The sequence below is a fragment of the Ochlerotatus camptorhynchus genome, unplaced genomic scaffold, assembly GCF_037179485.1.
Source record: "Ochlerotatus camptorhynchus isolate MF236.1 unplaced genomic scaffold, CSIRO-AGI_Acam_v1.1 ptg000213l, whole genome shotgun sequence".
Lineage (NCBI taxonomy): Eukaryota > Metazoa > Arthropoda > Insecta > Diptera > Culicidae > Ochlerotatus > Ochlerotatus camptorhynchus.
This window is the reverse complement of record NW_027040703.1, coordinates 6,468,433-6,496,352: the sequence shown is the minus strand read 5'-3', so window position 1 is coordinate 6,496,352 and position 27,920 is coordinate 6,468,433. Positions and strand designations below refer to the sequence as shown.

General features: G+C 37.3%; 2 protein-coding genes across 12 annotated transcripts in view; one reads left to right on the top strand and one right to left on the bottom strand.

The window, feature by feature from the left end:
* Positions 1–27,920, bottom strand: part of Hipk (Homeodomain interacting protein kinase) — a 479,478-nt gene that overhangs the window by 36,054 nt on the left and 415,504 nt on the right. The gene's annotated exons all lie outside the window — the stretch shown is intronic.
* Positions 1–27,920, top strand: part of Glut1 (Glucose transporter 1) — a 317,829-nt gene that overhangs the window by 231,699 nt on the left and 58,210 nt on the right. For 8 of the 11 annotated variants that reach the window (XM_065224653.1, XM_065224648.1, XM_065224654.1 and 5 more), the window contains 3 exons: positions 9,817–10,041; positions 25,030–25,169; positions 26,607–26,633. In XM_065224653.1, the coding sequence (XP_065080725.1) occupies positions 9,817–10,041; positions 25,030–25,169; positions 26,607–26,633 (392 nt within the window). The remainder of the gene's footprint in view (positions 1–9,816; positions 10,042–25,029; positions 25,170–26,606; positions 26,634–27,920) is intronic. The other 3 variants (XM_065224649.1, XM_065224647.1, XM_065224650.1) reach the window with 2 other exon arrangements.

Sequence of the window (27,920 nt, the reverse complement as noted above, 5' to 3'; positions counted from 1 at the left end):
GGGCTTTGGAACGGTTTGTTTACAAATGCTGATGGGCCCTTTTCTATTGTTGATCCAGATTTGATTGGTACACAAGACAGATTTCGTTTTTGTTATGCGATTATCAATAGTGAACAATTCAAGCTGAACAATTCATTAGGTCCTAAGTAACATTGAGGGGTTCTCTTCATCGACTTTATCTTTCGTCAATAACTTGGCTACAGAACCGTTTCTCGTCGGGCTTATCGCATTAGAAGCTACACACTTAGTAATAACTTATTTATGTCAAACTTATTTATTCTCAAATTTACATGAATTTTTCTAAGTGTGTAAATAATAGCTCCTTTCATCGATCTGTGAGCTGAAACTTGCTGGGAATGTCTTTAAATGGCCGTGAGGATGCAAAGAGAAAGTCGACGAAGAGAATCTGTAATGTTACTTGTTATGACCTAATGCATTGTTCAGCTTGAATTGCGCGCTTATTGTTGTTATTTTATTGTTTCCTAAACCCATCGCTCTTAAGGGCCACCCACCCGTTTGCGTTGCGTTGACGTGAATTTGACAGTTCGATAATAGATTTAGCTGTCGCTTTGCTGCAACGCGTCAGATCCGGATCTAATGTGTGTGGCCCTTTAAGACGTTGCGATGAAGTTAATGCCAAACTGCCTAAAGGGCCACCCACATTAAATCCATTTGCGTTGCGTTGACGTAAATTTAACAGTTAGACAATAGATTTAGCTGTCACTTTGCCGCAACGCGTCAGATCTGGATCTAATGTGTGTGGGCCTTAACTGTAAAATTTGCCGCATCGGATCACCAACGGATGCAGTGTGCGTAGGCCTTTATGCTTCGTAATTGGATGTTAGAAAAAGTTAATCAGAAGGTGGCAAAGTTGTTCAAAATTAAAAGATTTGTGTAAAATTAATTATAAGTTGCTTCGAAATATTTTGTCTGGAATTCCTATAGCAACGATTTCTGCGACGGTTTCGCCGCGTTTTGTCTCCAAAAACACAGACAGTAACAATTGAAAAGCTGTTGCAACCAATTTATCACACTACGTTGTACTTTGGATAAACGGATCATCCGAAAAATTGACTCAATCGAAACCAGTGCTTCATTAACAGTTTTGAGTCAAGCCTCGATATTCTTCAAATCTATTTCCGTTTCCGGTAGTTAGATTGAAAATTGACTGTAATAAATCGCCAGCATGGATGATTTTTCCACCAAATGTCGGTAGTAAAATAATGTTATAGCGATTCATTTTGTATGCAGAAATCCGATTTTCACAAAACGAGTACCTTTTTCGAAAAAAATTAATAAGTGGTACTCTTAAGATGACAGTGACCAAGTGAGTAAATCAAAATTTCGAGCATGATTTTCTCTAAGACATCATTTCAGATTACGAAACACTCTCGTTGATGTTTGCCTTTTATTATTTCGCACAAAACGACGAGAGTTTTTTCCAATCCAGAGCTTACAATTCACTCCAGAATCCTGAGAACCTTCAGTGATGCCTACACTGAAAAAAGTTTTCACTTAGTTTCTATTCGGAACGCACATAATAATTTTCCAAAAACAAAAATAATGATTGTTATCTGAATATTACAAAGCTATAGATTTCATTGGACAAATAACATTCATGTGATTTATTGGTGCAATTTCAAATGGGATCACATGAAAGTTATGTGAAATTCACATGGATATTTTCCACTGGTTATGTGTATTTATGTTATGAGTGTAGGGCCAACGTGATAGATTTCCATCCTCGCCGGCTTCTGGCTTTCGCCTTGACCTGGACCCTGGTCAAATTCCTATCACATAGCTTGATTTTCTTAATGACGCTTCGCCACCATGAGTCTCTAGATTTGCTTCTGATTCTAGCGTTTCAAGAATTCTGATGGATTCTAGAATGGACTGCATCAATTTGAAAAACAAGTTACATATCTTTTATAGGCCACCCTCTAGTTCGATTCAACACCCCTACATATAAATCTATGCCAAAAATGGTAAAGATTTATGAAGGTTTAGAGGTCGCGCCAATGGATTGAAGCTTGTACGGAGATTTTGGTGAATTGCTATGGGAAATTATTGAGTTTCATTTACATTGCTCTACACGGAGATGAAAAACTACCAAAAATTAAGTACTTTTCCCTCAATTCATGGGTTTAGCCCAATAGCCCAAATTTGAGTAAATCGCATATAGTAGTTTTCATTTCTAGATAGAGCTGGAATTAGGGCCTGACAGCTATTGTAAACAATGACTTCTTTTTATGATTTCTTGAAATTCACGCAAACCAACATCTTCATCGGGTAGGGAAGGACTTTCCTTATCCGATGGTTATGTTGGTCTGCTTGGGCGGGCCTTGAATTCCTAGAAATCATCGATAGAAGCCATTGTTTACAAAAGCTGCTACGCCCTAATTCCAGCTCTATCTAGATTTAACACCAGCAAAAAAAATACTTATTCCTAAGTATATTCGACCCAAAATTAAGTTTAATTCTCGCAAATTTGAGAATATGCAATTTACTCAAAAGTAACTTATTGGGCTGAACTATATGATTGGGTCGAATCTCTCATTCCTTTTTTGACAACAATATCGAGTGCAAGTGACTAAACTCAAAATTAAGTAAAAAGAACTCAAATTTTGGGTAGTATTTTTTCTCCGTGTACCTTTGGCTGTAGTTTTCAAAACGATGAAAAATATTGGTATGTGGTTGTCATGACAATGATTAACACAGTTTGTTATTATTGTGATGAAATTGGTGCAGCACTTTTCCATTAGTCAAATCAAGCTATTTTGTATTTTTATTTTAGCATTTATCATTATTACATATCATTATTAAATCATTATTGAAGTGCTGTTAAACTGATCGTTACAACAATAGGCTATTTGGTCGTTGTCATAGAAACACAATATTTATTTTTTTAACATTTTGATCAGTAGAACCAAAGTTAGGGCAATATAAGTGGTTTACGCGAACTCTAAACCTTCGTCAATCTTTACCATTTCTTTTGCACAGACTCATATTTTGGAGTTATGAATTGAACAGTAGGGTGGTATCTAATAATTTTTACACTTTTTTTTTCAAAATGAAGCCCGCTATTCTAAAGCTGTTCGTACGATATTTAATATTCTGGAGATCTGAAAAGTTTCACAGCTTCCGAGAATTCCAGCACTGAATGTTTATGGAAAGTATTTCATGTATTTTTGGCAGTTATTGGAGTGTTGATAACTCTTAGAGTCCCAGGTGATATTGGAACTCCCAGTACTATCGAACCTCTAGAAACTGTTAGAACATTCGGCATTCCAATGATTTGCGAAACTCTTCAGATTCTGTGAGCTCTCAAAATGCCAAAAATACCCAGATTTATTTGGAACTATGTCGATTCATCGGATGCATTTATAACTCCCAGACGACTTCACCTACCTTCACTAGGCGCCTTGTGTAGAAAGTCTCTTTAATAAAGATACAACAACAACAATGACTTCACTAGGCCCATCAGAATTTCCTGCAGCTCAAATTACTTTTGGGAACTTCAATACATTCTGACACGCTAAAACCATTCAAAATTGACCGTACATTAAGAATAGCAAGACCTCTCAGAACTACAGACATGTCCGGAACCTTATAAGTGCCGCTTAGAACTTCTGAGTCAGATGCTGCATCAGTTCGATCGTAAACACTTGAGTATAGCCCGTATCAACACAATATTCCAGAGCTTTGTTTTTCATCCGGGTTCGACATCAAAAGTGTGCATTACGTCAAACTATGGAGTCTGATTTCTAATAGTGCTAGTGATTCAAAATGGCCTTAAGTATGTTATCTTAACCAGGACTATTACCATATATGATAAAGGAGTTTACCTAGCAGCGGCCCAGTTTTTCGACATACACTTTTCCTACGGACAAAATAGCGTTCTGTTAAACTTCTTGAGTTTGAACGACGGTTATCAAGTCACAGTTCTGCTGATGCAAGGCACTCGCCCGTGGGCTTTATCAAAGAATGCTATTTAGGTTCCATGGAGGTTTTTCTTTTTCTACGAAGCATCTCCGTAACTATTACATGGAACAGTTACGGAGATGTTTCGTAGAAAACCGAAACCTTCACGGAACCTCCAGCGCTTTCTTTCACCGATATTTATCGTTCGATGAATCTCTAGATGCTCGACTTTATGTAATTGAGACAAGAACATATTCTACAGCTTCTTCTTGTTAGTTGAACGGTTGATTCCAGATAATTGCCATTAGCTAAGTGCTCTGATCAGTGCTGAATTGGTAAAATTAGAGCTGGTTACTCCCACCATGCTCGTTTCCTTTTCTTAGTTTGTGAAAACGGCTTCATTTTTCTTCAACCAAAACTCTTAAATCACACGAGAAATCAGATGTAAAATGGTTGGCGGGCATATTGAGTACAAAAGGCCCAAGAGGGATTCTAGGCAAGCTTACAAATGCTATTTCGGATTCATGAAGCTATAAAATATTTTAATGGTAATTCTTATTGACAAGATGCAAGAAGAGAAGGTAAAGTATTTGTATGATACATAAAACATGTTAATTTAGCTTTCAGAGGGTCGCAATAGCGGTTAGCTGTAACGATGAGCAACGTGATGAGCGAGCAATCAGAGATCATAAAATCGCTAGTTGTGACCTTCTGAAAGCAAAATTTATAAATTGTGTATGTCATACACAAACTTTACCACCCATTCTTGCTTCTTACAAATAAAAATTATCATTATAATATCTCATAGTTTCATAATGCCAAAAATTTAGCATTTTAGCTGTAATGAACAATTGCAAGCCTGATTCTAGGGAATAATACGAGATATTCCTGAAATTCTCGAAATTTTCTACATTTCCTACAAATTTCCAAAGCTGCAGCATATTTCCAGATGATCATAAAGTAGCCCTTAAGAACATTAAGTGTTCTGAAAGCTCTCAGAACTACCTTGAAGTTTGCGTTACTAAGCTTTTGTAAATTTCTCGCTGTTACGATTTTCCTGAAGTTTTTAGTACTATACATTCTTGGTGTCCTCTGAAATTCTGGGAATCTTTCGGAATATTTTTAAACTTCTCTGATGTTCTCTGGACTTCCTGAAAAATTATGAACTTCTCAAAGTTTATTTCAAATTTCCTGAAATTATTGACACTGCAACGATTTTCCCTGAAGTTCCCGCAATACTTGAAATTTCTCTGAAGTTAACGGAACTCCAATTAGAACGTTTCTACATCATCCTGATGATCATTGAACTTCTCTGGAGTTAAAATTTTCCCAAAGATCTTGGAACTTTCCTTAAGTTCTCGAACTTTTCCTAGAATGTTTAAAACTCCACAGATGTTCTAGAGACTTCTATGAAGATCCAGGAGTCTTCCTAAAAAAATTTAAATTTCTCGTTTCATGCACTTCCTTTAAATTCCCGGATCTTCATTAAGGCTTCCGGAGATTTCCTGAAGTTTCTAGGAAATAATTATTGCAGTTATGAGGTTTCCACTAAAGTTCACGATTTTCTTATCAGGACAAATTCTTCAAGATCTTTAAACTTCCCCGAAAATCTAAACGTTCCTGACGTTTTCGATGCATGCTTTTTCTTCAATTAGTTTATTTGTTTGGCTCAAATGTCCAAAAGAACTCCTTGGAGCCGAGAACCATTAAATAATTATATAATCGAAAGATTAAATATTCATGAATGGCATTGTTTATGAGTTCTTTTTATGCTTCTTTCGATGCATCCCTGAAGATATTGGAACTGCCCTTTAGTTCTTAAACTTTCCTAAATTTCTTTAGGCTTCCCTGACCTTCCCAAAACTTTATAAAAGTTTCCACCTATGTTCTGAAGTTAATTGAACTGCCTTGATATTCGCCCTTTAACCATCCAAAAATTTCCGGATGTTTCCGAAAGTTATTGAAGTTCACAGAACATCTTTTAAAACCTGACAACTTCCTGCTGAATGTTGAATAAGACTTCTAAGGCTGATCTGAAGTTTTTGTTACTACTCTGAAGCTTCATAAATTTCCAAGAAGTTGTCGGGACTTCCTTAATGTTCCACCAATTTTCCTGATATTAATAGAACTTTCCTGCCATTTCCTTAAATTTCCCGGAACTTCTTTTAGAATATCAAAATTTGCCTGAAATTCATAGAACTATTCTAAATTATCCCGAATTTGCCCTTACATGTCATTTAACATCCCCTGAAGTTTAGACTTCGTTAAGTTATTGGAACTGCCCTTCAGTTCTCTCAGCTTCCCTGAAGATCTCAAAACCTAGCTTCCCGGTGCTTCTGGCAGCTTCTTCAAAGTTTTTACAATTTTCCTCGAGCTCTCTGCCCATCTCTGAAGACTTCTTGACTTCCTGAAAGTTCTCCAAATATCCCTGAAGTTCTCAGAACTTTTAAAAGTTACTGCAGTTTTCCTGAAGCTAATGCAACCACCATGAAGCTCTTGAAGCTTCCTAGAAGTGCCTTCCTTCCCAAGTAACCAAGAAGCCCGCTAATTCGCCTTTTTGCAATATAAGGCTTATACACGGCTAACATAGAGCATCCTAAGCTTTATATTAGCCGCATGTTATATGTTTCCACAGTCTGTTCAAGTAACTTCCCAGAATTTTAATTTTCCAGAACTTCTTTAATGTTCGCGTAGTAAACTGTAAGTAATAACCCAAGTAATCAAAAGTTCCGCATTCAATGATAAAACTCACTTCCAAGTTCCATAAAGTTCAAATAAAGTTCCGACAGAACCTTCAAGTTCCATAAAATTCAAATAAAGTTCCGACAGTACTTTCTTCTCAAGCAACCAAAAGTTCTGCATTCAACGATAAAACCCACTTTCAAGTTCTATAAAGTGCATATAAAGTTCCAACACAACATTCTGGCTACTTTAGAAACTATAGAAAGAGCCCATGCATTAATTATGTCACGCTACATCGAGGAGAAATTTACCCCCCTATCATGATGTTTTTCCTATACCTAATGCATTACTTGTCATAAAATATTGAACTAAAGTTCAAAAAAAGTTCCAAAACGGAACGGTTCCGGAACTTCTTGGCAACTTGAAAGTTTCTAAAAAGGTCCGTCATAGCCCACATGAAGCAATCCGCACAAGTCTTTATTATTTAAAATTAAATGTATATGCGTAAATATGAAATAAATCATAATTGTTATATTTATGCAGTGCATCAAAATTCTATTCAAACATAATAAACAAAGAGCAATTTCCTGGATTTGAACCATTGTATTCGGCATGCGATCTACAAACGCTAACCACTGCGCCACAAGCGGGCAAAAAACAATTTAAAATTCATCAAGGTGTTGTGTTTCGTATTCAAGTCTATCACTGGCACTGAAAACTCCAACAATAGGCGGGACAACAGCTCACTTCAATATATCTGCATAGAATTCTATAGACCACCTTCAACCAAGCTGCTTAAGCCACAAATAGCCTTTTATCAGAACTTTTGGTTACTTGGGAAGTGCTCTGAAGACACCAACACCATTTAACGGAAACGGGCACTCTTATCACACTTTTTGCATTTTTGGGGCAGTCCAGTTTCAGATACAATCAGCAATATAAGCAAACTGTTGAATATCAAATATTGTTGATAATCAAAATGTTATTCAATCTTCCCAAGCATCACAAACCTTCTCGTAAGAAAAACCTTGCCACCACCACCAACAAAGAATGCGATCAAAATCAGACAGAAACAAAACGGGCCCTGATTGCCATTTGTCATTTGCATTGTTCGGTTTGTTTTCTTCCCAAACAATTCACCACTCCACCACAACCCCCCTCCCCCTCCCAGCACCGATTGATGGCCAATCGGTTGATGAGAAATTGTTGTCTCTGGGCGTCCGTTGCGCTTTTTACAATCGGGGTACTTTTTTTTCCGGAGCCATTCACATCCGAGCTCAGCATGAAGTTTTTGCGTACCATTTCGATTAAATTAATTTAATCAATCCAATCCTTTCTGACACTCCGCGCTACCCCTGATACCACTAACGGCAGCCACGTGTTTACGCCATGTGGAATTTCTGTTGGTTACATAAACCCCCCCCCACAATGACGACGACGGCTTACCCCCCCCCCCCCCTCCATCTTCCCTCCCACGCCCGGGTCATGAGTTCATCGACAAAAAGCCATAAATTAACTCCATTATCCGAGAGTGGCTTTGCGGAATTCGACGGGAAAATAGACCATTCGGTTCGCGGATTCAATTTATGTTCTTTTGTGTTTTTGGTCCACTCATCCGCGTCGCTCACTCACTCCAGCAACAGCTTCCAGTATATTCTACATTCAGTTCCATTTTTTTTTTTTCTGTTTCGATTTTTCATTTTGACAAACATTTCCCTACCATCCCCACCGCTCAACAGAAAAGGAACAACATTCAAATTAGTTTGCTCAACCCCTCTCAAATTACCATTATTTACACCGCGCTGTGCAACAACAATAAAAAAAAAACAAACGGTTAATTTTACAATACCAAAATCCCAAAAGTACTTCACCGCTTTCGAAGCATTGATTTGCCCGTGATTTATTCGGATGGTTTTGTTTTTCACTGATACCAGCCAAATTGGCAACACTGCTGCACGTCTCACGCTGTACCGAACCAAACTAGAAATACTCAGAGGGAGAGATAAGCGGAAGGAATGCTTTGAGCCAAATGAACTGTCAATATCTGAGCCAATCGATCATTCCCAATATAATTTTTCCGAGGATTTCTTATTCTTACTAGATTAATTTAGAGAGTATTGCAATCGAACAAAAATTCAATCTCCCTTATGTTTCGTGTAATTCTCAAATTCTTACTCTATTGATTAATTGATCTTAGTTGGTTAACTAATAGCACCAAGAAATGTGCTAAATATTGCCATGCACTCAATTATTATTTTGCACGTAACTCGAATCAAAAGTAAAAGTCATGTGAAATGCTAGCTTTTAGCAAGGGTTGCAAGATTATTTAGGTACAAATCCCTGCTGCCGAATTTTATTTTGTGTTCTCTGCCCATCTCTCCATCTGAGTATTTCTAAACCAAACGAACAAAAATCACTTCACGCTGATCCAATCAAAACGTCAAACCAACAAAAGCAGTGTAAATAGCAGATGCTTCGGCTTTCACTCACTATGCTGCAACAGAAAACAACCAAATAAACACCACCACCACCACTACCATCCGGAACTATGTATGTACAAAAATAAACAAGCTTCAAATGACAGCGCTGCAGTGTTGCCAATCGATCCGAAGTTTTCAAAGACATGCTTCGAAACCCACCACCCCCGTTTTCTTCAAACAAACAAAATAAAAACTTTTTTATATCAGTATGTACGCTTCAAGTTTTACTATAGGCAGTATGATTACAAACCAAAACCAAATACCAGTACTTCAAGAAAATCAAGTCACAACTGATCCGAAGAAAAATGCAATTTTCACAACGTAATGCTCAATGACAACATAGCGATCTAACCTAGAAAGACAGTAACTTTTACGTTTACATAATTTGTTTTGCTAACACGTTCTTTATCATTATACTGTATTGTAACTGGAATGGGATCGAATACGGACCGAAAACTTGATCCGCGCTACTTAACCTAGGTTTTCTCTTCTGTTCTCTGTTGAACTCTTTTGGTTCGATTATTTCAGTCCTTCCGTTCTTGGGTTATGTATGGTACTCTTTCGGATTCATTTCTCAAATTCAAACAGTCCCTATGTTTTATGTTACTAACCTCCTACTACATCGTAATAAACTACTAACCGTATAAAAATGAAAACAAACTGATTTCCCCACCTCCCGAGAAAAAGCCTTTAAAATGCGGGAACGCAACGGACTATTACACGCATAGTTTAGGAGTTTTTTGGTTACGTGCAGGAAATGATCGACTGGATGTCCTACCTGTCGGTGGTGTCAACGCTTGCGTTCGTGGTGTTCTTCGCCGTCGGGCCAGGCTCGATTCCGTGGATGATTACTGCCGAGCTGTTCAGCCAGGGGCCGCGGCCGAGCGCGATGGCGATCGCGGTGCTGGTCAACTGGATGGCGAACTTCGTTGTTGGAATTGGTTTCCCAAGTTTAAAGGTGAGTACCGAACTATTGTTGTAAAATATTGATCGAAATATTCCTAGCGTTACATCCATCGAGGTGGAACGCTCTTGAAGCCTTTTTTTTCCAGATGGATCTCAATATCACTTGTAAACTTCTAAATTTTAAGAAGGGAAAAAACTACACAGGAGCTCCCTGAAATCATATTCAGTTTTAAACCTTTTAAACGCTCGGGAAATGACGGCATACACGGGTTTTAAAACGCATCGTTCACCTTTTTTTTTTTGACACAAACTGGTTGTCACAAATCGTTTCATTTTCCTCTGTTCCTAGGAGAAGGAAAGAGAGGAGTGAAACGTCAAACGACCAGTTAGTATCAAAAACTACAGTGTCTAATATGGACCAACAGGTCTGTGCCATAAAAAGGGAGAAAAAACTACAGTGAATGATGCATTTCAAAACCTGCGCAGAGCTGAATAAGGGGTTGTCCACTAACTCTCTTCTTCCTGTGTAGAGGTTTTATCCAGAAATTTCAATACTGTTCGTATTTGTATTTTCAAATCCCATCGATTGAGCCTTAAACTGTGATTTAAAATACTGGGAGTGATAGATAAAGTAAGCTATATCAATTGGATCAGTTTTGCGTCAATTTTTTTTCTTTTTTTTTGATGATGGTCCCACCTCTTACCCCTACAAAGGTTTGAGCTGGACGAGTTATCTTTAAGATAATTAAATATAAACATTTTAACCAGGTTTGCAAACAAAATCGAGCTGGTTACAATTACAGATATAAATGTCCTGTTAAATATGCTATAGGCATCAACCAAAAACATTCAAAGGTGTAACTAGTTATCAAATGTCCAAGTATAGTCCTCGACAATACTTCCATTTACACGTGACCTGGGATTTACACGTTTAAGCTTCCGCAGTGCCAAGACTATATCCAAGGAAACGACTTCCAGCCAACCCTTTACTAATTCAAGGCTTTTGCCACAATTGCCACGTATTAGTCATTTATACCTGTATTTCGCGCGCGAGGCTCAAACCATCGTAGACTACTCAAAGCTATTTTTACTATTACTTCTACAAAATCAAAAAACTAAAAATCCATCATCACCATCGAGGCAAACAATGTAGTTTTTTGTATATGCTACACCAATTACTAAAATGTCTTTATGACAGTCTCCATACAAAATAATCCGTTAGAGATAACTTTGTCAAGATACATGATTTATCCATTCATAAAAATTTAACTGCTCAATAAACAGCTTTTACATGTGAAATGCAGCGTCTCTTGAATTCTGTAAGTGTAGTTGCACGCTTGATGTGTCTAGGCATCGAATTGAAAACATTTATACCTTTGAAAAATAATGAATTTTGTGAAGCATTATTCAAAAGATGTGGTGTTCTTACTTCATCCGCGTTTCTAGTGTTATATCTATGAAAATCACTTCCTCTTTCAATCCGATCACACAAATATCGAGGCAGCAAACCGTTAACTACTTTAAAAATGAACACCATAGTCAAAAACACAATTCTTTGCTTCACTGACAGCCATTGCAAAGCGTCCAGCATAAAAGTTGAGGAAGTGAATCTATTACATCTTAAAATCAAACGCATTACTTTATTCTGCAAACGCTGTAATCTCGATATTTGTGTTTCATTGGCCAAAAATAAAATGGAAGGGCAAAAGTCTAGATGAGGGGAGATGATTGATTTGTATAACTGTATTTTACTACCAATAGTTAAATCGTTTTTCAAGCGACATAGGATTCCATACTTCTTGGCAATTTTCTTGATGACATTGTCAATATGAGAATTGAACTTGAGTTTGTCATCAATAATCACGCCAAGATATTTAATTTCCTGAACGCGATCAAGTGTCTCATCATCAATAACAACAGAGACATCATCATCTACACGATTCCGCGAAATTACCATGAATTTAGTTTTACTTATATTCAATTTCAATTGTTTATACTTCAACCATCTACTTAGAGAACGCAAATCTTCATTCAAGCGTGAAACGGCTTCTTCTAAATCTTTAGCTGCAATGAATAACACAGTATCGTCAGCAAAAAGATTAATATCACAAAACCGTAAAACTCGTCGCATGTCATTAATATACATAATAAATAAAAGGGGCCCTAATACACTTCCCTGAGGCACTCCAAGGTCATTGTCAACGGGACAAGATACAAAATCATTAAAAACAGTCCTTTGTGTTCTGTCAGATAAATAGCTTTCAAACCATTTGTATGCAGAACCCGAAATTCCAAAGCGCTTGATTGTTCTCAACAATAAGGGCCTAGAAATTGTCTCAAAAGCGCGTTTTAGATCCAAAAACACAGCAACAATCGTATCTTTATGCTCCAAATTTTCTTTCCATTTAGCTAACACTAAGTTTAACACGGTTTCACAAGAATGGCCTTCCCGGTATCCCGATTGTTCCGGTATCAACAAACAGTTACTATTTAAATATTCTAACAGCTGGCCTTTTACAACAAGTTCCAAAATTTTCTCTAATGTGTGCAATATGTTGATGGGACGAAACTCTTCGGCTTTAATCGTCCCAGCAACTTTTTGTATAGGAACAACTAAAGATTCTTTCCAAATATGCGGCACGTGCCCAGATTGCAATGATTGATTAATAAGGTCCCGCAGAGTGTGTCGAATGACATGAAAGCAATCTTGAATAACTCTAGCATTAACATTATCTACTCCAGCCGTTTTTCCTAATGAAAAGCAAATATTTTTAAGTTCATCTAATGTAATTGGGTGAAAACCATTAAATCTACAATTACTATTAATCGGCTGTTTTATTTCGTCCGGTTCATTGATCAGTTCAATAGATTGATTGATCAGTGAAACGCTCTCGACGAAATAGTCATTAAACTTAGAAGCAATTACTTGTTCTGACTGTTCTAATATGCCATCAAAAGTTATGGTCCGCGATTTACAATTACTAGGCTTCATCAAAGATTTCAAAATTTTCCATAACTCTTTGCTGTTGTTTTGATGCTGATCAATCTTCCTTTGAACATATTCACAACGAGTTTTCTTTATCGATTGTGAATACTTATTACGCGCGATTGTGTACCTAGTCCAATGATTGTCATTATTAGATCTACAAAACTTTTTGTACAATTTGTCCCTTTTCCGTTTAAGACGCAAAAGATCCAAATTGTACCAGCTGTTCGAGTTTTTCAAAGAAACAAACTTTTGTTCAACTAATTTATTGGTACAAGTTTTCAAAACGTTAGTAAGAACAGCTGCATCTTCATCTAAAGTTCCGGTAACTAATGGAAAATCCACGCTTCCCTCAACAAGATTCGAAACAGCTTGCTTCGAATATTTCCTCCAGCACTTCAATTTTACAAAATTATCGTTATCGTTAACACTGAGTAAGACATTAATTACTAAAGTTTCATGATCGGTTATTTTCAAATCAGCTTGAGTAACTGAACTGACAGAATCAAAATTAGAATAAACATGGTCAATCAAAGTTCTACTGTGGCGGGAAATACGCGTACATTCACTTACTAATTGTTTTAAATTAAAGAAATCAGCTAATTGCTTCAGATGGTTCGAATTGCTAGTATCATGCCAATTAATGTTAAAATCACCCGCAAGTATATTTATTTTACTAGAATCTAAAAATGTCTCGAACCAGTTCTCTAAAATTTCAATAAAACGCTGATTACTTGAACTGAGAGAATGATACAAAACACCATAATTACCCATCTTCATGCCACGTTCAACTGTAATGCCTAAGAACCAATTGCCATCAATAACTTCGTTTTGGCGAATATTGAATTGAACTGATTCTTTGACATAAATAGCAACACCGCCAGTGTGCCTCGAATGTGACAAACAAGCAGCAGCTTTATATCCCGGAATGCTATACTGATCAAAAGATTCAATTTCTACAATATGTGTTTCTGCTAACAAAACCAAAAGTGGACGATTTTCTTCTACAATCTGACGTAATGTTACGTAGTTTGTAGATAACCCCGCAATATTCAAATATAAAATCTCTAATTTACTCACATTACTACTGGAACTTGGTTGCTATTTATTGAAATGTAAGCTGCTTTTTTTCTGATCATATAATTTTTTATACACAAAACAATTAGAACTAAATGCTGCGTGGTTGACGTCCAGATTTAATTTACGCTCCTTATTAGTTTTTAAACAATTAACGCATTTCAATACAGTTGACGTACACTTAGAGGTGCTATGTTGTTTGCTGCATCTAGAGCATCGTTCGCAATTTTTGCAATCCGTGCTTTTGTGCCCAAATTCTCCACATCTGAAGCATCGCAAAACATTAATCGCGGAAACTATCGAGCACCGATCAAACCCTACATTTACTTTTTTCGCACATAACAAACATTTATACGTCTCGATATCGACTTCAATCACAACACTAAACTTGTTGTAAGTGAAGCGTGGATTTTCAAACATGTTAACTACTTTTACATCATTAATTGCGATGTCTTCATTTTGACTTTTTAAGAAATCAATGAAAACATCGGAGGAATACTGATCGCTCATGCCCACCACTTTTAACATTGGCACCGATGTGGGAACAACAGCGTTGTAGTTTTCACCCAAATTGCTTTCAATGCCCTTTTTCACCTCATTTACATTGTATCCTGTTGCACACTCAACAATAATGGAGCCATCTTTCCCGATTCTAAAGTTACTGATTTTGTGTGTTTTTGGATCCAGGTTTGTTTTCAAAAACTTGCGAGTTTCCTCGCAGTCTTGTTTGGACTCTTTAGGTTTAATCACAATGACCGGGCGAGCCTTACGGTTGTTCAGTTTTTTACTTTCAAACTTACTTTTATCATTTTCAACTTTATTTTTACTGATATCCTTACTTTTACTGTCCCTTGTCCGTTTTTCAAAGCATCAGCGAAACTACATTTAACTTTATCATTAGTAGAATTCTCTTCGTCATGACTATTACTATTACCATTGGGGATTTGACCCGCTTCAGAGGGAATCGGCCCAGATCCACTGCTATTATTCATTGCAACTAAATTTTTGTCCGCAATAATTCTCGAAAATGAACTAGTCATATTTTCCAATTTTTCATTTAATAATATTTCAAGTCCGCCAACGGCTTCCTTCAGGGTACCATTTACATTTAAACGGATAGCTTCCATACCGGTCTTCAACGCGTTATCAATTTGAGCAGCAATCTGATCTCGCATGTTTGTGATCGAGGCCGAAATAGAAGATATTCTTTTCACTTCTTCCTCAATATTTCTAACATGCGAGATCGAATCACTCGGCTCGTCACAACTAGATAGACAATCGTCACACTTGTATAGGAGATTAACATTCTCCATGACAACCTTTGCCGTACTCCTAGTAAGTGTAGTGCATCTCATGTGGAACACACGAGAACACTTACCACTACAGGTTAACGGCAGATCGCTTGCCATTACCCCCGACTCGCATTTTGGACATTCCATTTCTACCTAAACACAGTCAACAGACGCTGCATGCAACAATACACAGGGTACAGAAGAAACAATTAAATATCGATTTCACCGCCGCAGCTACTATAGGAAAGCAATTGCTTCCTTTCAGTGCGCCGGGGGGATCGAAGAATAAGCAAAATTTTACGAGAACGGCTACTTTTGTAACCTGTTCTCCTACTTATCCTGTTATCAAATACAAATGGGCACGCGTTGCAATTAATCAATCGCGGCACACAACACAATTTCACACGTAATTAAAAATATTTTTTTCACTGCACAACAAATTGAACTACACTGTTCCATCACACAGAGCTGTTTGCCATCATTATGGAGCTCACGAACCCCCGGATTCCGATAATATGGGTTATCAGGTCGGCAATACAGTTCGTGAGCTCCCGAATTTTAAGATAAAGAGATATATTTGATATTGTTTACTTTATCTATCACTCACTTTAAACCACATTTGGATTACGAAAGCAAAAAAGGTTCTCTTCCATTTAAGTCCAGTAAATTAATTTTTATATCCACGACATTTGAATGACTAAGGTTTTTAAGGATTGATTCTAAATAAAAATACGAACAGTAGCGAAATAACGTACCGAATCAAACCCCTATTCCCGTGGTAGCACAGGCAATCCACGCATTTTCGGTAATCTTATTTTTGTCAATCTATCATTAAATAGAGGAAAATTTTGTTTTGTATATTTTTAATCAACAAATTCAATCAAATTTTCAAAAAAAAAAACTTGGCAAAGGTGCCAATACTTAAGCTGAAATGATCAATACAAGATTATGAGTCACGATAAATAGGAGAATTTACGTATTCTCAGCAACCTAAGCAGCGACCATTTTTCTTTAACATTTTTCTTTAAGGAACGGAACGCACACATATGCAGTATTGGCTTGTTAACAAACTTTTGCTGCCAGCTGCTGTTACAATTTCATTCGAAAGAATAGTCAAAAACTGTTTTGAAACGCTTTTACAAAGCTCCAATCTTTTCGAGTGAGAGCGACTGTTGTGGGCAATATCTTTTTATTCGGCAACCTTTCTATTTGAGCTGCGTGTTATACAGCTGTGCTTTCATCGGCAACTCGAAATCAGCAGCTTTTTGTAGTGCGTGTGTTTCATTTCAAGAAAACCCTACTAGTTTCTTTTTTCTCAGTGGTAAAAATATAATAAAATTGAAGCTGAAAGCCTAAAGAATCGTTTTGAATTAATTCAGCGCAGTGTTTCCTAGGAAAATTGGTAGCCGAAAATAGTCGGTCATGCCGAACCCGTCATTCCCCCTAAATAAAACTGCACGGGTAAAATAAAAAAAAGTAACAGGTTGTATCCAAGATACGACCGTAGATTTGACGTAGGATTACGAAAGGTAGTTATGATGTCACAACAAAAGTATAGTAAATATTAAATTGTTATAATTAAATATAATTAAAAAATCGCAAGGCAAACAACAAGTTTACTCATGTTGTTTACCAATTTATTCTTTTGAAACGTATTTTTCTAGAAATAATCGTGAATTATCACTTACCTCAAATGCGTTACAAACAATGTACATCTTTATTTCAAAGGAAAATAGTCAAATGTCCTACCTTGTCTTGAAGACCCTTCTCCAGCATCCCAACCAGTAGATAAAGCAAAGTTGTCTCTAGCCGTTCTGATCCTGTCTCGGTAACACCAATTTCTTTGAGCATCAGTTTTCGGCTGCTTCTTCGGAGGTTTGTCCGCTTGCTTTTGCTTTACGCGCTTACGTGATCGGCGCTTGTATTGTGTAGCCAAATGCTGCGACATGGCTTTATCGATAAACTCGCAAACAATTTCTCAATTATCAATTACTTCGTACAATTGTAGAAATTTGAATAGACTGGCCATCAATTTTGGTATTCGGAAATTAAATCTGCATACCGGACGGTACTTACCTGTATGGTTTTAGATGCAAATTTTAAGCCCGTCCTATTAAGAGAATTCGGCAAGATTTGTTTTTGGCATAATTCTCTTAATAGGAGGGGCTTACAATTTGCATCAAAGATAGGACCATCTAGCATGCTATCACGGTATCATGGAAAAGCCTCGTTTTATGATGACGTAATTACGCATTTCCGTGCACAAAACGCACGGATTTTTTTTGGCTTTTTCCAAAATGAAAAATATGCGAAAATTGATTGTAGGAATCTAGGATGGATGACCTTGACTAATGTTCAAATAATACTCTTTAACAAATTTATGGTGGTCCTGAGAAGGACCGTTTTGTCGTGATGGTTGAGTAATGCTGAGCTGGGTGAGGCTGTCGAGCTGTATGTTGCTTGAAGCGAGGGTGACACACTTAGCATAGATGACCGACACGCAGCGACTCACGAAGGGCTACTGATTCTGATTCCGATTCCTAGCGGTGGGGCTTCTTCCTCCTATTGTTGCTTATGTGGGCTCTGCAGCTCGTTGCTTGCAGGCAACCTTTCGTAGCGTACTGGAGAACAATGTTCAACGACACACCGAAAGCATTGCTGCTGCTGCTACTACTGCTGCTACTGATGCTGCTGCTGCGGACACCGTCAACCGGACACCACCACACACGGTGATTGAATGAGCACAGTTCAGTGAGACAGGATCGAATCCGATTTTTAAATCTGTGTTAGGGAATGCGCTGTTTGCAGGTAATCGGTGATAATTTTGATCACCATTGCAACAGTTGGACATTTGTGTATTTTTCTATAGTGACCTATTGAAAATTAATAAAGTGTTCAATTTAGCAGATTGGTAGATAAATTCCCAATTCTTTGGCTTGCTTAGAATTAAAATTCATCTGCTATTGACAGAGTTATATGTGGTCAAAACCTGACCTATTTTCGTCATGCGGTCGATTTTTGTTTTTTTGAAATTGCACCCCCAATATGTTGCCGAAAGACGTAATCCTACGTCAAAATATCCATAAAACAAGAAATTTGATCAATTCAGCTTTCTACGCTCAGTAATGGCGGCCTTCGAGTATTTTAAAATGCAGCGTTTACAGTAGTTTAAATAAAGCATTCTAGTAAAAGAATGGATGACTCTCGGGATGACTGTCACCACAAAACTGAAAAAAAGCTTTTTCCAATCGTGCAAAACAGTGCATTTTGACGGTTGACAATTGGAACAGCTTTGATAGACGTCCATACTTTAGTTCTGGATCAACAATAGAAAAGGGCCCATCAGCATTTGTAAACAAACTGTTTTAAAGCCCTTTACTCACGAAACGAAGACCACCCACGCAAACCAACACAATCATCGGATAGGAGAAACGTCTACCTACACGATGATGATGTTGGTTTGTGTGAGCGGCCTTCGATTAATGAGGAATGGGCTTTGGAACGGTTTGTTTACAAATGCTGATGGGCCCTTTTCTATTGTTGATCCAGAGTTTTTAACACTTCAGTGCTAACATTTCAAAGGAGCGTAATTGCTTTAGTAAACAATGGCTTTAGCTGTCGATTTCTCGCATCTTAGAGCTCACTTCTTCAAAATAACAATGGAAACATTCCTCTACCTATTGGTGTTATTATTTTTCAAGAGTGAGCTTTTATTCGCCGTTGCCAGATATACCAATTTATCGGTATTTATACCGATTTATGAACTTCCTACACTCAAAAGATTTTCAAATTTAAATAGATTAAAAGTTATGCTAATTTGCAACTCTCCTGACCGACACATAGCTTGGTATAAAGAGAGAAAATACACACTTAGTATAAAAATGGTTTATACGAGAATGTGTATATTTGGCCTTTATACATACCATGTTTAAAGAAGATTTGTTCAATGAACTGCTAGCAGCGATGTTTTTGCTACGATTTCGGTTAAGTATAGAATTTATTTGCAGTGAAAAATATTTTATTCTTTTTTATTATTCAGAGTGCATCTACAAATAAATAGCATTCGTTTTGTTGTTTAGTTGATGCTTTGGTTTTGAACTTGACTAGTAAAAATACACATGATGTGCCTTATCAAGTTGATCCGATTTCAGGAACTGTAGACGATCATAGGTGCTGCACCTTCTTTCACTGATCATTCGGTTGTGCAACAGATCTTGTTCCTATCGTTTAGCATACTTCCCAGAGCGCTGGAAAGTTGGTCAATTCGATATATTGCATTTAAGGAAGCTTTTTATTTAGTGATGACCTAAAAGGATGAGAACATAATTTAATTACAATCCATTTAAACCTGAACTAAAATAAAAACAGATGCAAATACCTTTTCCATTCTGGTGGTCATTCTACTAAATCCAATATCGATAGCAAGAGCTTATCGCCAAGCTAGAAATAAAAATTCCAAAATCAATGCACTTTTTTTTATAAATAATGAGCATGAGCATGAGCATGAGCATGAGCATGAGCATGATTGACCGCCCACGGTTGCTACTCTGTTATTGCCAGACCAGCTGTAATTACACAGAGAACCAATAGACGATGAATGTGTAAAAACTGGTGATCTCGAATTAGGCAATACCAGCGCCAGCCGCGCCTGAACGCAGGTCAAGAAAGGAATGTGTTGACGTGACACTCGCTTTGATGGAAGCCGAGGAGTCCTCTGCACTTCCACGAGGAATCACAGGGATGTTGGGTAAGAGGGTTGGGTTAGCAGCAGGGTTCGTTTTGGTAAACGATAAGCTGAATTGATTTCCTAACGATCGTATAACGCGAAGGAGCTTGGGATTGAACCCACAGTCTTCTGCTCAGTAAGCAAAAACGTTTGCCACTAGGCAGACGAGGTCCTTTTTAATCATTGACGAATCTTGAATGTGGATGGGCTTGAGATTAGACTCATGATGTTCTGCTCAGTAAGCAAAAACGGTTGCTCTAAGGCCACCGAGCCTCTAATATCACATTATAGCGTCACTCAAGTTTTTATAACTATTCAAACCCGGCACCGACGACAACGAAAAGTTTTACAAAATACACGATAAACAAGCGATCTTACCATGCATTTTTAATATGAAAGGATCTGGGACCGCGTTTTTCTCCTCAGTAAGCAAGCCACTGCAACCGACGATCTTTGAAATCCTAAAACTAGAAGCTACGAAAGAGTACTTAGGCCTTCATTAAGATCCACTTTCACGCGACGTTCAATGTTTCGATTTTCTCTTTACGCATGGTTCAGACAATCATAACAAGCTATGACCGACGTGACGATTGTTTAAGACCTGGTTAAACAAGCTATTCAACCATTTTGCGGTATTTTGCGGTTGCGAGGATCTGAAGTTCGTAGAGTGCTTTTACCGGAAGGATAGAATCCTTAGCTTGTTTATAGAGATCGATGCTGGAGGTTTTCCGATTATAGTCTTTAGGCACCTATTTTGTTTTGCCTGTACTATAATTCCATATCAGTCCCATATGGGAAAAGTAGGCATTGGGAAAATGACAGTTGAAGTTAAGCAATTTCCATGTAAATAATAATAAATTCATAGCAAATTATTCGATAATTTTGTCAAGTTAAAATCAGTTGTACTACAGCATGCACAATTTATTATACCAGCAAAAAATATGGCGCTTCATATGCGATTATAGGCAGTGTAGTTCTTTTAATAGTGACATGCTGCACATTCCTCAGATGGCAACTAGGTATTGCAGCCGAGAGTTGAAGAGTGAAAAGTATAGTTCCAGGCAGCGATTTCCCTCAATACTCCGCTAATAACACTCAGTTTACACTTGAGAGTATTAACATGACCAGTCCATTTCATGCTGGAATCAAACGTGAAGCAAAGAAACGAATACTCCAAAACGTTCCCAATTACGAGTCGACAGAACTGTGAGGTGGAAGACGTTTTCGAGGCGAGTGAAAAATCATGTATTTCGTCTTATTTCAATTTAACGAAAGGAGGTTAGCTTTGAAGAATCTCTCGAGTAAGATTATGTCCTCTTTTATTTGACAGTGCAGGTCCTCTACGGTATCTTCATGATAGCTTATAGATGTGTCGTCAGCAAATAATCGAATTTTCCCTTTTACTCGTAGCTTCGACATGTCATTAATAAATTTAAAAAAAAACAAGAGTTTTTTCGATATGCTATCTAACATGAAGCTTTAGTGTGATAATTTATTAGTTAGAGAATGAGCTTAGAAGAAGATAGGTAGATAGTTCCGTTAGAGTACGGCAGTATGAAAATTGAATAGAAATTTGAAGTATGTCTTCAAATCTACAGGCAAAAAGTGTGCTGACTTTGCTCAAATACTGCCTGCGGCTGTGGAATAGTTCTAGCGACGTTCCATGGCCGCAGGCAGTATTTGAGCAAAGTCAGGCGCACACTTTTTGCCTGTAGATTTGAAGACATACTTCAAATCTCCGCGTACATCGTACGAGTTAGGCAAAGAGTGTGCGTTTGACTTGGACTGTCGCATTAATGGCCCATCGCTCATTTTCAACTTCTATTCAAGGGGGCTTCCCTTAGCTCAGTCGGTAAAGGCGCAGCTACAAAGCAAGACCATGCTGGAGGTGGCTGGGTTCAATTCCCGGTCCGGTCTAGGAATTTTTTGGGTTGGAAAATTTCTCGACTTCCCTGGGCATAGAAGAATGATTGGACTTGCCACACAATTATAACAATGCAAAAATGGTACAGGCATCGAAAGCTCTCAATTAATAACTGTGGATGCATCTAGAACACTAAGTTGAGAGCACGCAATAAGCTAATATGCGATATGCAAAAAGGTTGTAACGCGAAGAAGAAGAAGAAGAAGAAGAAGAAGAAATCTCCTGCTAGTTTTCACTATCCAATTATGATAAGTGATAAAATTTCGCGATTTTTTATTAAAATTAGCATTCGAAGAATTTATACTTAAAATCTGTATCAGAGACATCTATTTTTTAGTTACAAAATCTTGAAAACAGTAGGGTTTGGGATCTCAATACTATTAAATATTGAATCCTTCGGAATTTTAAGAATTGATCATTGACATTTGCTTTGAACATTTTCCTAAGTCCTTATGAAATTTATCCTCCTCCCGAGAAATTTTTAGAATCATAAATTAAAAGTTCTATTAAATTTTGGTACCTATGTATGGCTAAGAATTAATTGATGGTTAAATATATAGAAAATCTAAAAAAAAATCTAGCTACAAAACTCATGCAATTATCTAACTCGAAAAATTATCTAGCACGAGAATTTTCGTAAGTTTGAGATTCATAAAATCCTTCTGAGATCCAGACAATATTTCATTTCATTACAAAATGCTTGAACTTATGATCAGAGCAGTAAGCGTTGTTATGAAATAAATATAATAATGACGAATACTTTATCTGTGCCAAAAGCTGTAACAAACGTTGTGCCGAACGTGTCGAAGTGTGGCAATCAAGGTGTCAATCTCTGTATCCCATGAGTTTGGCAACCCTGCAGTTGTGACTTTTGAGATCGTTTGTTTACAATTTCAAGCTCTCATGGACGGTTAATTGAAAAACGAAGAAAAAAGTTGTGATCATATTCTAATATTAAACGACCTATTTGATTACATATGAAACACGAGTGCCTGTCCTGTTGAAAGTAAAATGAGCATAAAATAACACGCGTGAGTCATTCCTTTCTCTTGGTTCAACGATGCCAAACGAATGTTTCATGAAGGAACGACAAATTCGATCGCAGCAGAGAATACAGCAAGGATTACGAGTTCAAGTAGCACCACGCAAGCATCATCACAAGCATAGATTCTGATTTTGGATTCATCTCAGAAAAGGCAGAAGTAGAAAATCATCATTCGGCTCCGGTAAAAAACGCGAATGACGATGCCACTTATTTCAAGATTTTTGAACAGAACTAAATCAGGCTAGCAAAGGCGAACCCAAACCAAGTCGTGGAAGAAAAAAAAAGGTCAAGACAGGGAGGACACCTATTTATACTATTTATATGTTAAAAATGTAAATATTAGAATCATAACAATACGTGTGGGAACACGGAGTTACAGGAACTCAAGTTCGGGGCTGCTTAGCATTCAAAGTCCCATACAGTCCATGGAGAGGTTCTCCACTTTCAGCAGCTGCTCGATGTAGTTGTCAGCCATACGTCACATATCCTCAGCAATTTTACCTATCAATTCTCTTCGTTAGATTTTTCAGGAACTGCTGGCATAAATTTCATATTTTAGCTTCAAATGTTCCCAAAAATGTGCCTAAAAGTAGAGTTTGTTAGAACTGATAACAGACTGAATGGCCGATGATCCGATTCCTATAAAACATTAGCTGTAGATTATTCACTCTCCATACTAATTCGGATCTTTTGAACGAATCCGGATCTGATTGCCCATCTCTAGTATTGACCTGAACTAACGGATATTTATTTTTCACTTGGGAAAAAACAAACCTTAGCAACGGGTACATCGATTAGAAAAACTTCATCGCTCAACAGTGTTGCCGTTTTATATAATATTGTTCGTGACATACTTGTCAAAGTGTTCCTTAACGTGCCGAACAGTGTGCCAGGCTGTGCTTCGGCTCAGTGAACAGAGTTGATTACCCCTTGATTTCTCCATTAAAATAATAGTAACCCTCGCCATGATAAGTCATATTATTCGACGAAGTGGAAATTTCGATACCTTTCCACCAATCTCCATTGATTTATAGCGACTATAACATGGTCACGACACATGGTAGTCTACTCGCATAGGAGTATTGAGCGAAAACCGGGTCAACAGAAGGTCGAAAAGTCTTTTAAATCTTGATGAAAGAGATTTTTAGGCGTAGGCTAGTTCATCTCTAAGGTAAAAAAGTTAATGTTTATAGTATTAAGGCAAAATTCAACAATTTAAATTAATTATTATAATATAATCCTAGAGATGTTTCATCATCGAAGAGCTGAAAGCAAGCTTAAATAGTTTATATCAATACATCCAGCATGAATGAAAATTAAAAAAAGTGTATTATTATTATGTAAATCAAATGATGTCATATATTCAAATAGCTGAAAATTAACTTATATTATTTAAAACAATGGATCTAACCTGAGCGAAGGCTGAGTACAACTAATCATTACGATATAAATCCAAAGATATTCCGTCATCAACGAACTCAAAAGATGTTTCATCATTGAAGAGCTGAAAATAATTTTTAAATAATAATATTTCTTCAAGGGTTTGTCGTGTGGTTTAAACAATTCAACTATTGGTTATTAACTGCGCTTTATGGTCTTGGAACAACTCAACGATGGTTTATTATGGTCAGATGTTCGAAAGTTATTTTTGAAGGAAATGATTTTTTTTTTTTTTGACCACTCTAACATGGAAATGGTCAACCTTAATAACAAAAAAAATATACGAGTCTAATATTTTGTGATCAGGAACAAAACTACCCATTTATATGAAGTTCTGAAAACAACTATATCGTTTTGCTACGGAATGGCTGTATAAGCTTTAAAGATACCTATGTATAATCGGATGAATCAATCATTTTTTCCTGCCAACACTATATACGGTATGAAAAGAAATACCTGCAATCCAGATTTGATCAAAGTTAAAGTTTTTCTTACATTTTCAGTATAAAGTAACTAACACATTATTCTAAATATTCTCTTTTTCTTTCAGACTGCCTTGGAAAATTATACATTCCTACCGTTTAGTGTATTTTTAGCAATATTTTGGATATTTACATATAAAAAGGTTCCTGAGACCAAAAACAAAACGTTCGAAGAAATTTTAGCACTATTTAGGCACGGGAATGGAAGGTAAGATCCTTTAGAACCACCTCTCTCTCTCTCACTCACTCACACACATACAGTACCACCTCGAATGAAACCCAAACCTAAATCATAAACCAACTTAACCACTAACCTCATCCAAACCCAACAAGATCGACATGACAAGTTTGTACTAACAAATCCTAACCACTTTAACCAAACAAGACCACAATTTGCGCGTATTCCCCGATCCCCCGCTTAAATCGAATCAACTAATAATCTCATTTGGATCACCATCGGAACAGGAAATCACGATCCTCGATTCCCTAGTGAAGCCGCATCATATCTGTTCGAGAAAAAGCAACGCAAGCATAAGGAAAAACTCAAAACTCTATACCATAAACCAAACTAACTTTGCAACTATCATAATAAACAATTCAGAATCGTCCCGACCGCTAAATCCGAGCAGCATCAAGTACCTACCCTATATACACATTTATACTACCACCATCAGTACAACTCCCCGCCGTCCTCCCACCCATAAAATCATACGTTATCGAACGAAAAACTTTGCTGTCCAAATTTATCGATACCCGGACACAAACCACTCTACTGAAAAGTTTTCGCCCCATGTCTCAGAGCTCGATAAAAATGAGCAAAAATAATACTCGACCACAGACCCCTGGAAGTCACTTGAAACAGGTAGTGCCCCCACATCACCGCCCTCCCCCCGTGAACGTGAAAGGTCAAATCACGGGGGAGAAAATATCGTTCACCATTATTTAAAAAACTTTCCCACAAACTCCGTGCTCCGTGCAATCCGGAGGACGGATCCCAATCTTTCATTGCTGCAATCTTGTTCAATTTCACGTGCCCATTGTCCTATGCTGCTGCTGGCTGCTGCTACTCCCGCGTTTACGTCCAATTTGACTTCCATTATTCTTTGGCTTCCACTGTGATTGGGACAAACAACAAGAAAATAGTTAACCAACTTTGAAAGCACACCAGCAGCGATAGTGCCAACCAGCGGAACGTATTCTTTGCTAGTTTGGACGGGGGAAAAAACCAAGGGTTGAAAAATTGCAATTTCGTTGAAAATCTTTGCATTGTCTTCGCCGTTGTTGGGATGAAGAGTGGAAGAAATGAGGAAGAAGCTTCAGCAAAACAATACGGTTTATTTGTGGTTTAGCTGATTTCTCCCACTCGAATTCCCGGTGGGACTTTATCAAAGCGATTCTTCGCATCCATTCTCCCCTCAACTTCCAAATAGTTTATTTCATTTTACTAGGTTGTAGATTTATATCATTTTAAAACCTTAATTTTTAAACTACTAAACGAAACAACCTACCAACAATAAAAATACCTAAAACAGACCTCACCGATCAAGTTCAAACTGTTAAGACTCACTCGATTATTACCCATGAATTACTATCATTTACTAAACATAAATGCAACAACTTTGATTTCTCCCTCCTTGATTTTTAGAAACCTTCGTGATAGTAGACTGTACGGGTAAGTTCTGTTGTGTTGATCCACGTGCAAGCTCAAACCAAACCCAACGTCCAATTCTCTCAGGCTTCTCCTGGAGAAAAAATCCCGCTCCTCAGTATCCTTGCCTCACCATCCGCCACACCCACAAAACATGGAATTCGACTTTTCCCGATTATTTCAATGTGAAAGAGAGACTGACCGAAAATCAGCCACCAACACGCACTTTTTGTGTTCTGTTTCTTTCTCAATTTTCCTGTTTATTGTTCAAAAGAAGAAGTACACTTTTTTTTCCCAGATTTCAAATTATTGCATGAAATTTTTCATTTGTTTGATTGATTTCAGTTTCCGAAAATTGTTTGTTATACTTTCAATGCGTATTTAGCGTCCCCATGGCAATTAATGCGCTGCTTTTGTTCTCAATTATCACCGGAAATATTGATATTAAAATTATTTTCACCTTTTGCATTAATGAAGCAATGCTCCCCACGAATCGAATTTCCCATTCCTTCGCCGCCGCTCGTTCACTCATCCGGTTCCGATGGCCACCAACCAACCGGGCGACTGAGTGAGTGGATCACTATAAGACAGAAGAACATCTATCAATGACAATTATGGAACAAATATTATCAGATTATTTCATATGCGTGATTCACAATTTCCAAGATTAAAGCCCCTCCGAATGCTAATGGATGAATTTATAACAGTTTGATGCGATAGCAATCACCCCCCTTTTTTTTTTGTTCTGCAGGTTTGATTTAATTTTTCACACAATCACATGCAAATTTCGCTTGATTTTCAACTCTCACGATCTCACTCATTGGTTCAGGCCCAGTAAATTAAACACCCGCACTTATCGCGCAATTGTTGAGATTTTAATCACATCCACTTCCATGCTTTGCACTTTGGCACTGTTTGGAATTAATTTGGATTTTGATTTATCCTTTTTTAACATTTCGTTCCATGTTTAAAGTAGAATTGATTGCTTCTGTTACACTGGAAAGTCGTTTGAATTTTCCTGATAACCTAACCTTAGTTTGAACATTTCGGCACCCCAGTTGTTGTTTGTGTTGAGGAAGAAACACTAACGAAATAGTGCGCGTTTGATAGATGGACGACATGTATGATACGTACAGGAAATTATCCTCATAACCTCTCTATTTGCTTCTAGATTGATATATTGTACATAAGCTCGATTTGTCATTGTGCACTTGTGGGAGGATTACATCAACATCAGTTGTGAATGATTGAGGGCGCATGAATGGATGAGCGAGGGAATAGATTCCAGGGACTAGAATTTGGTACATGATA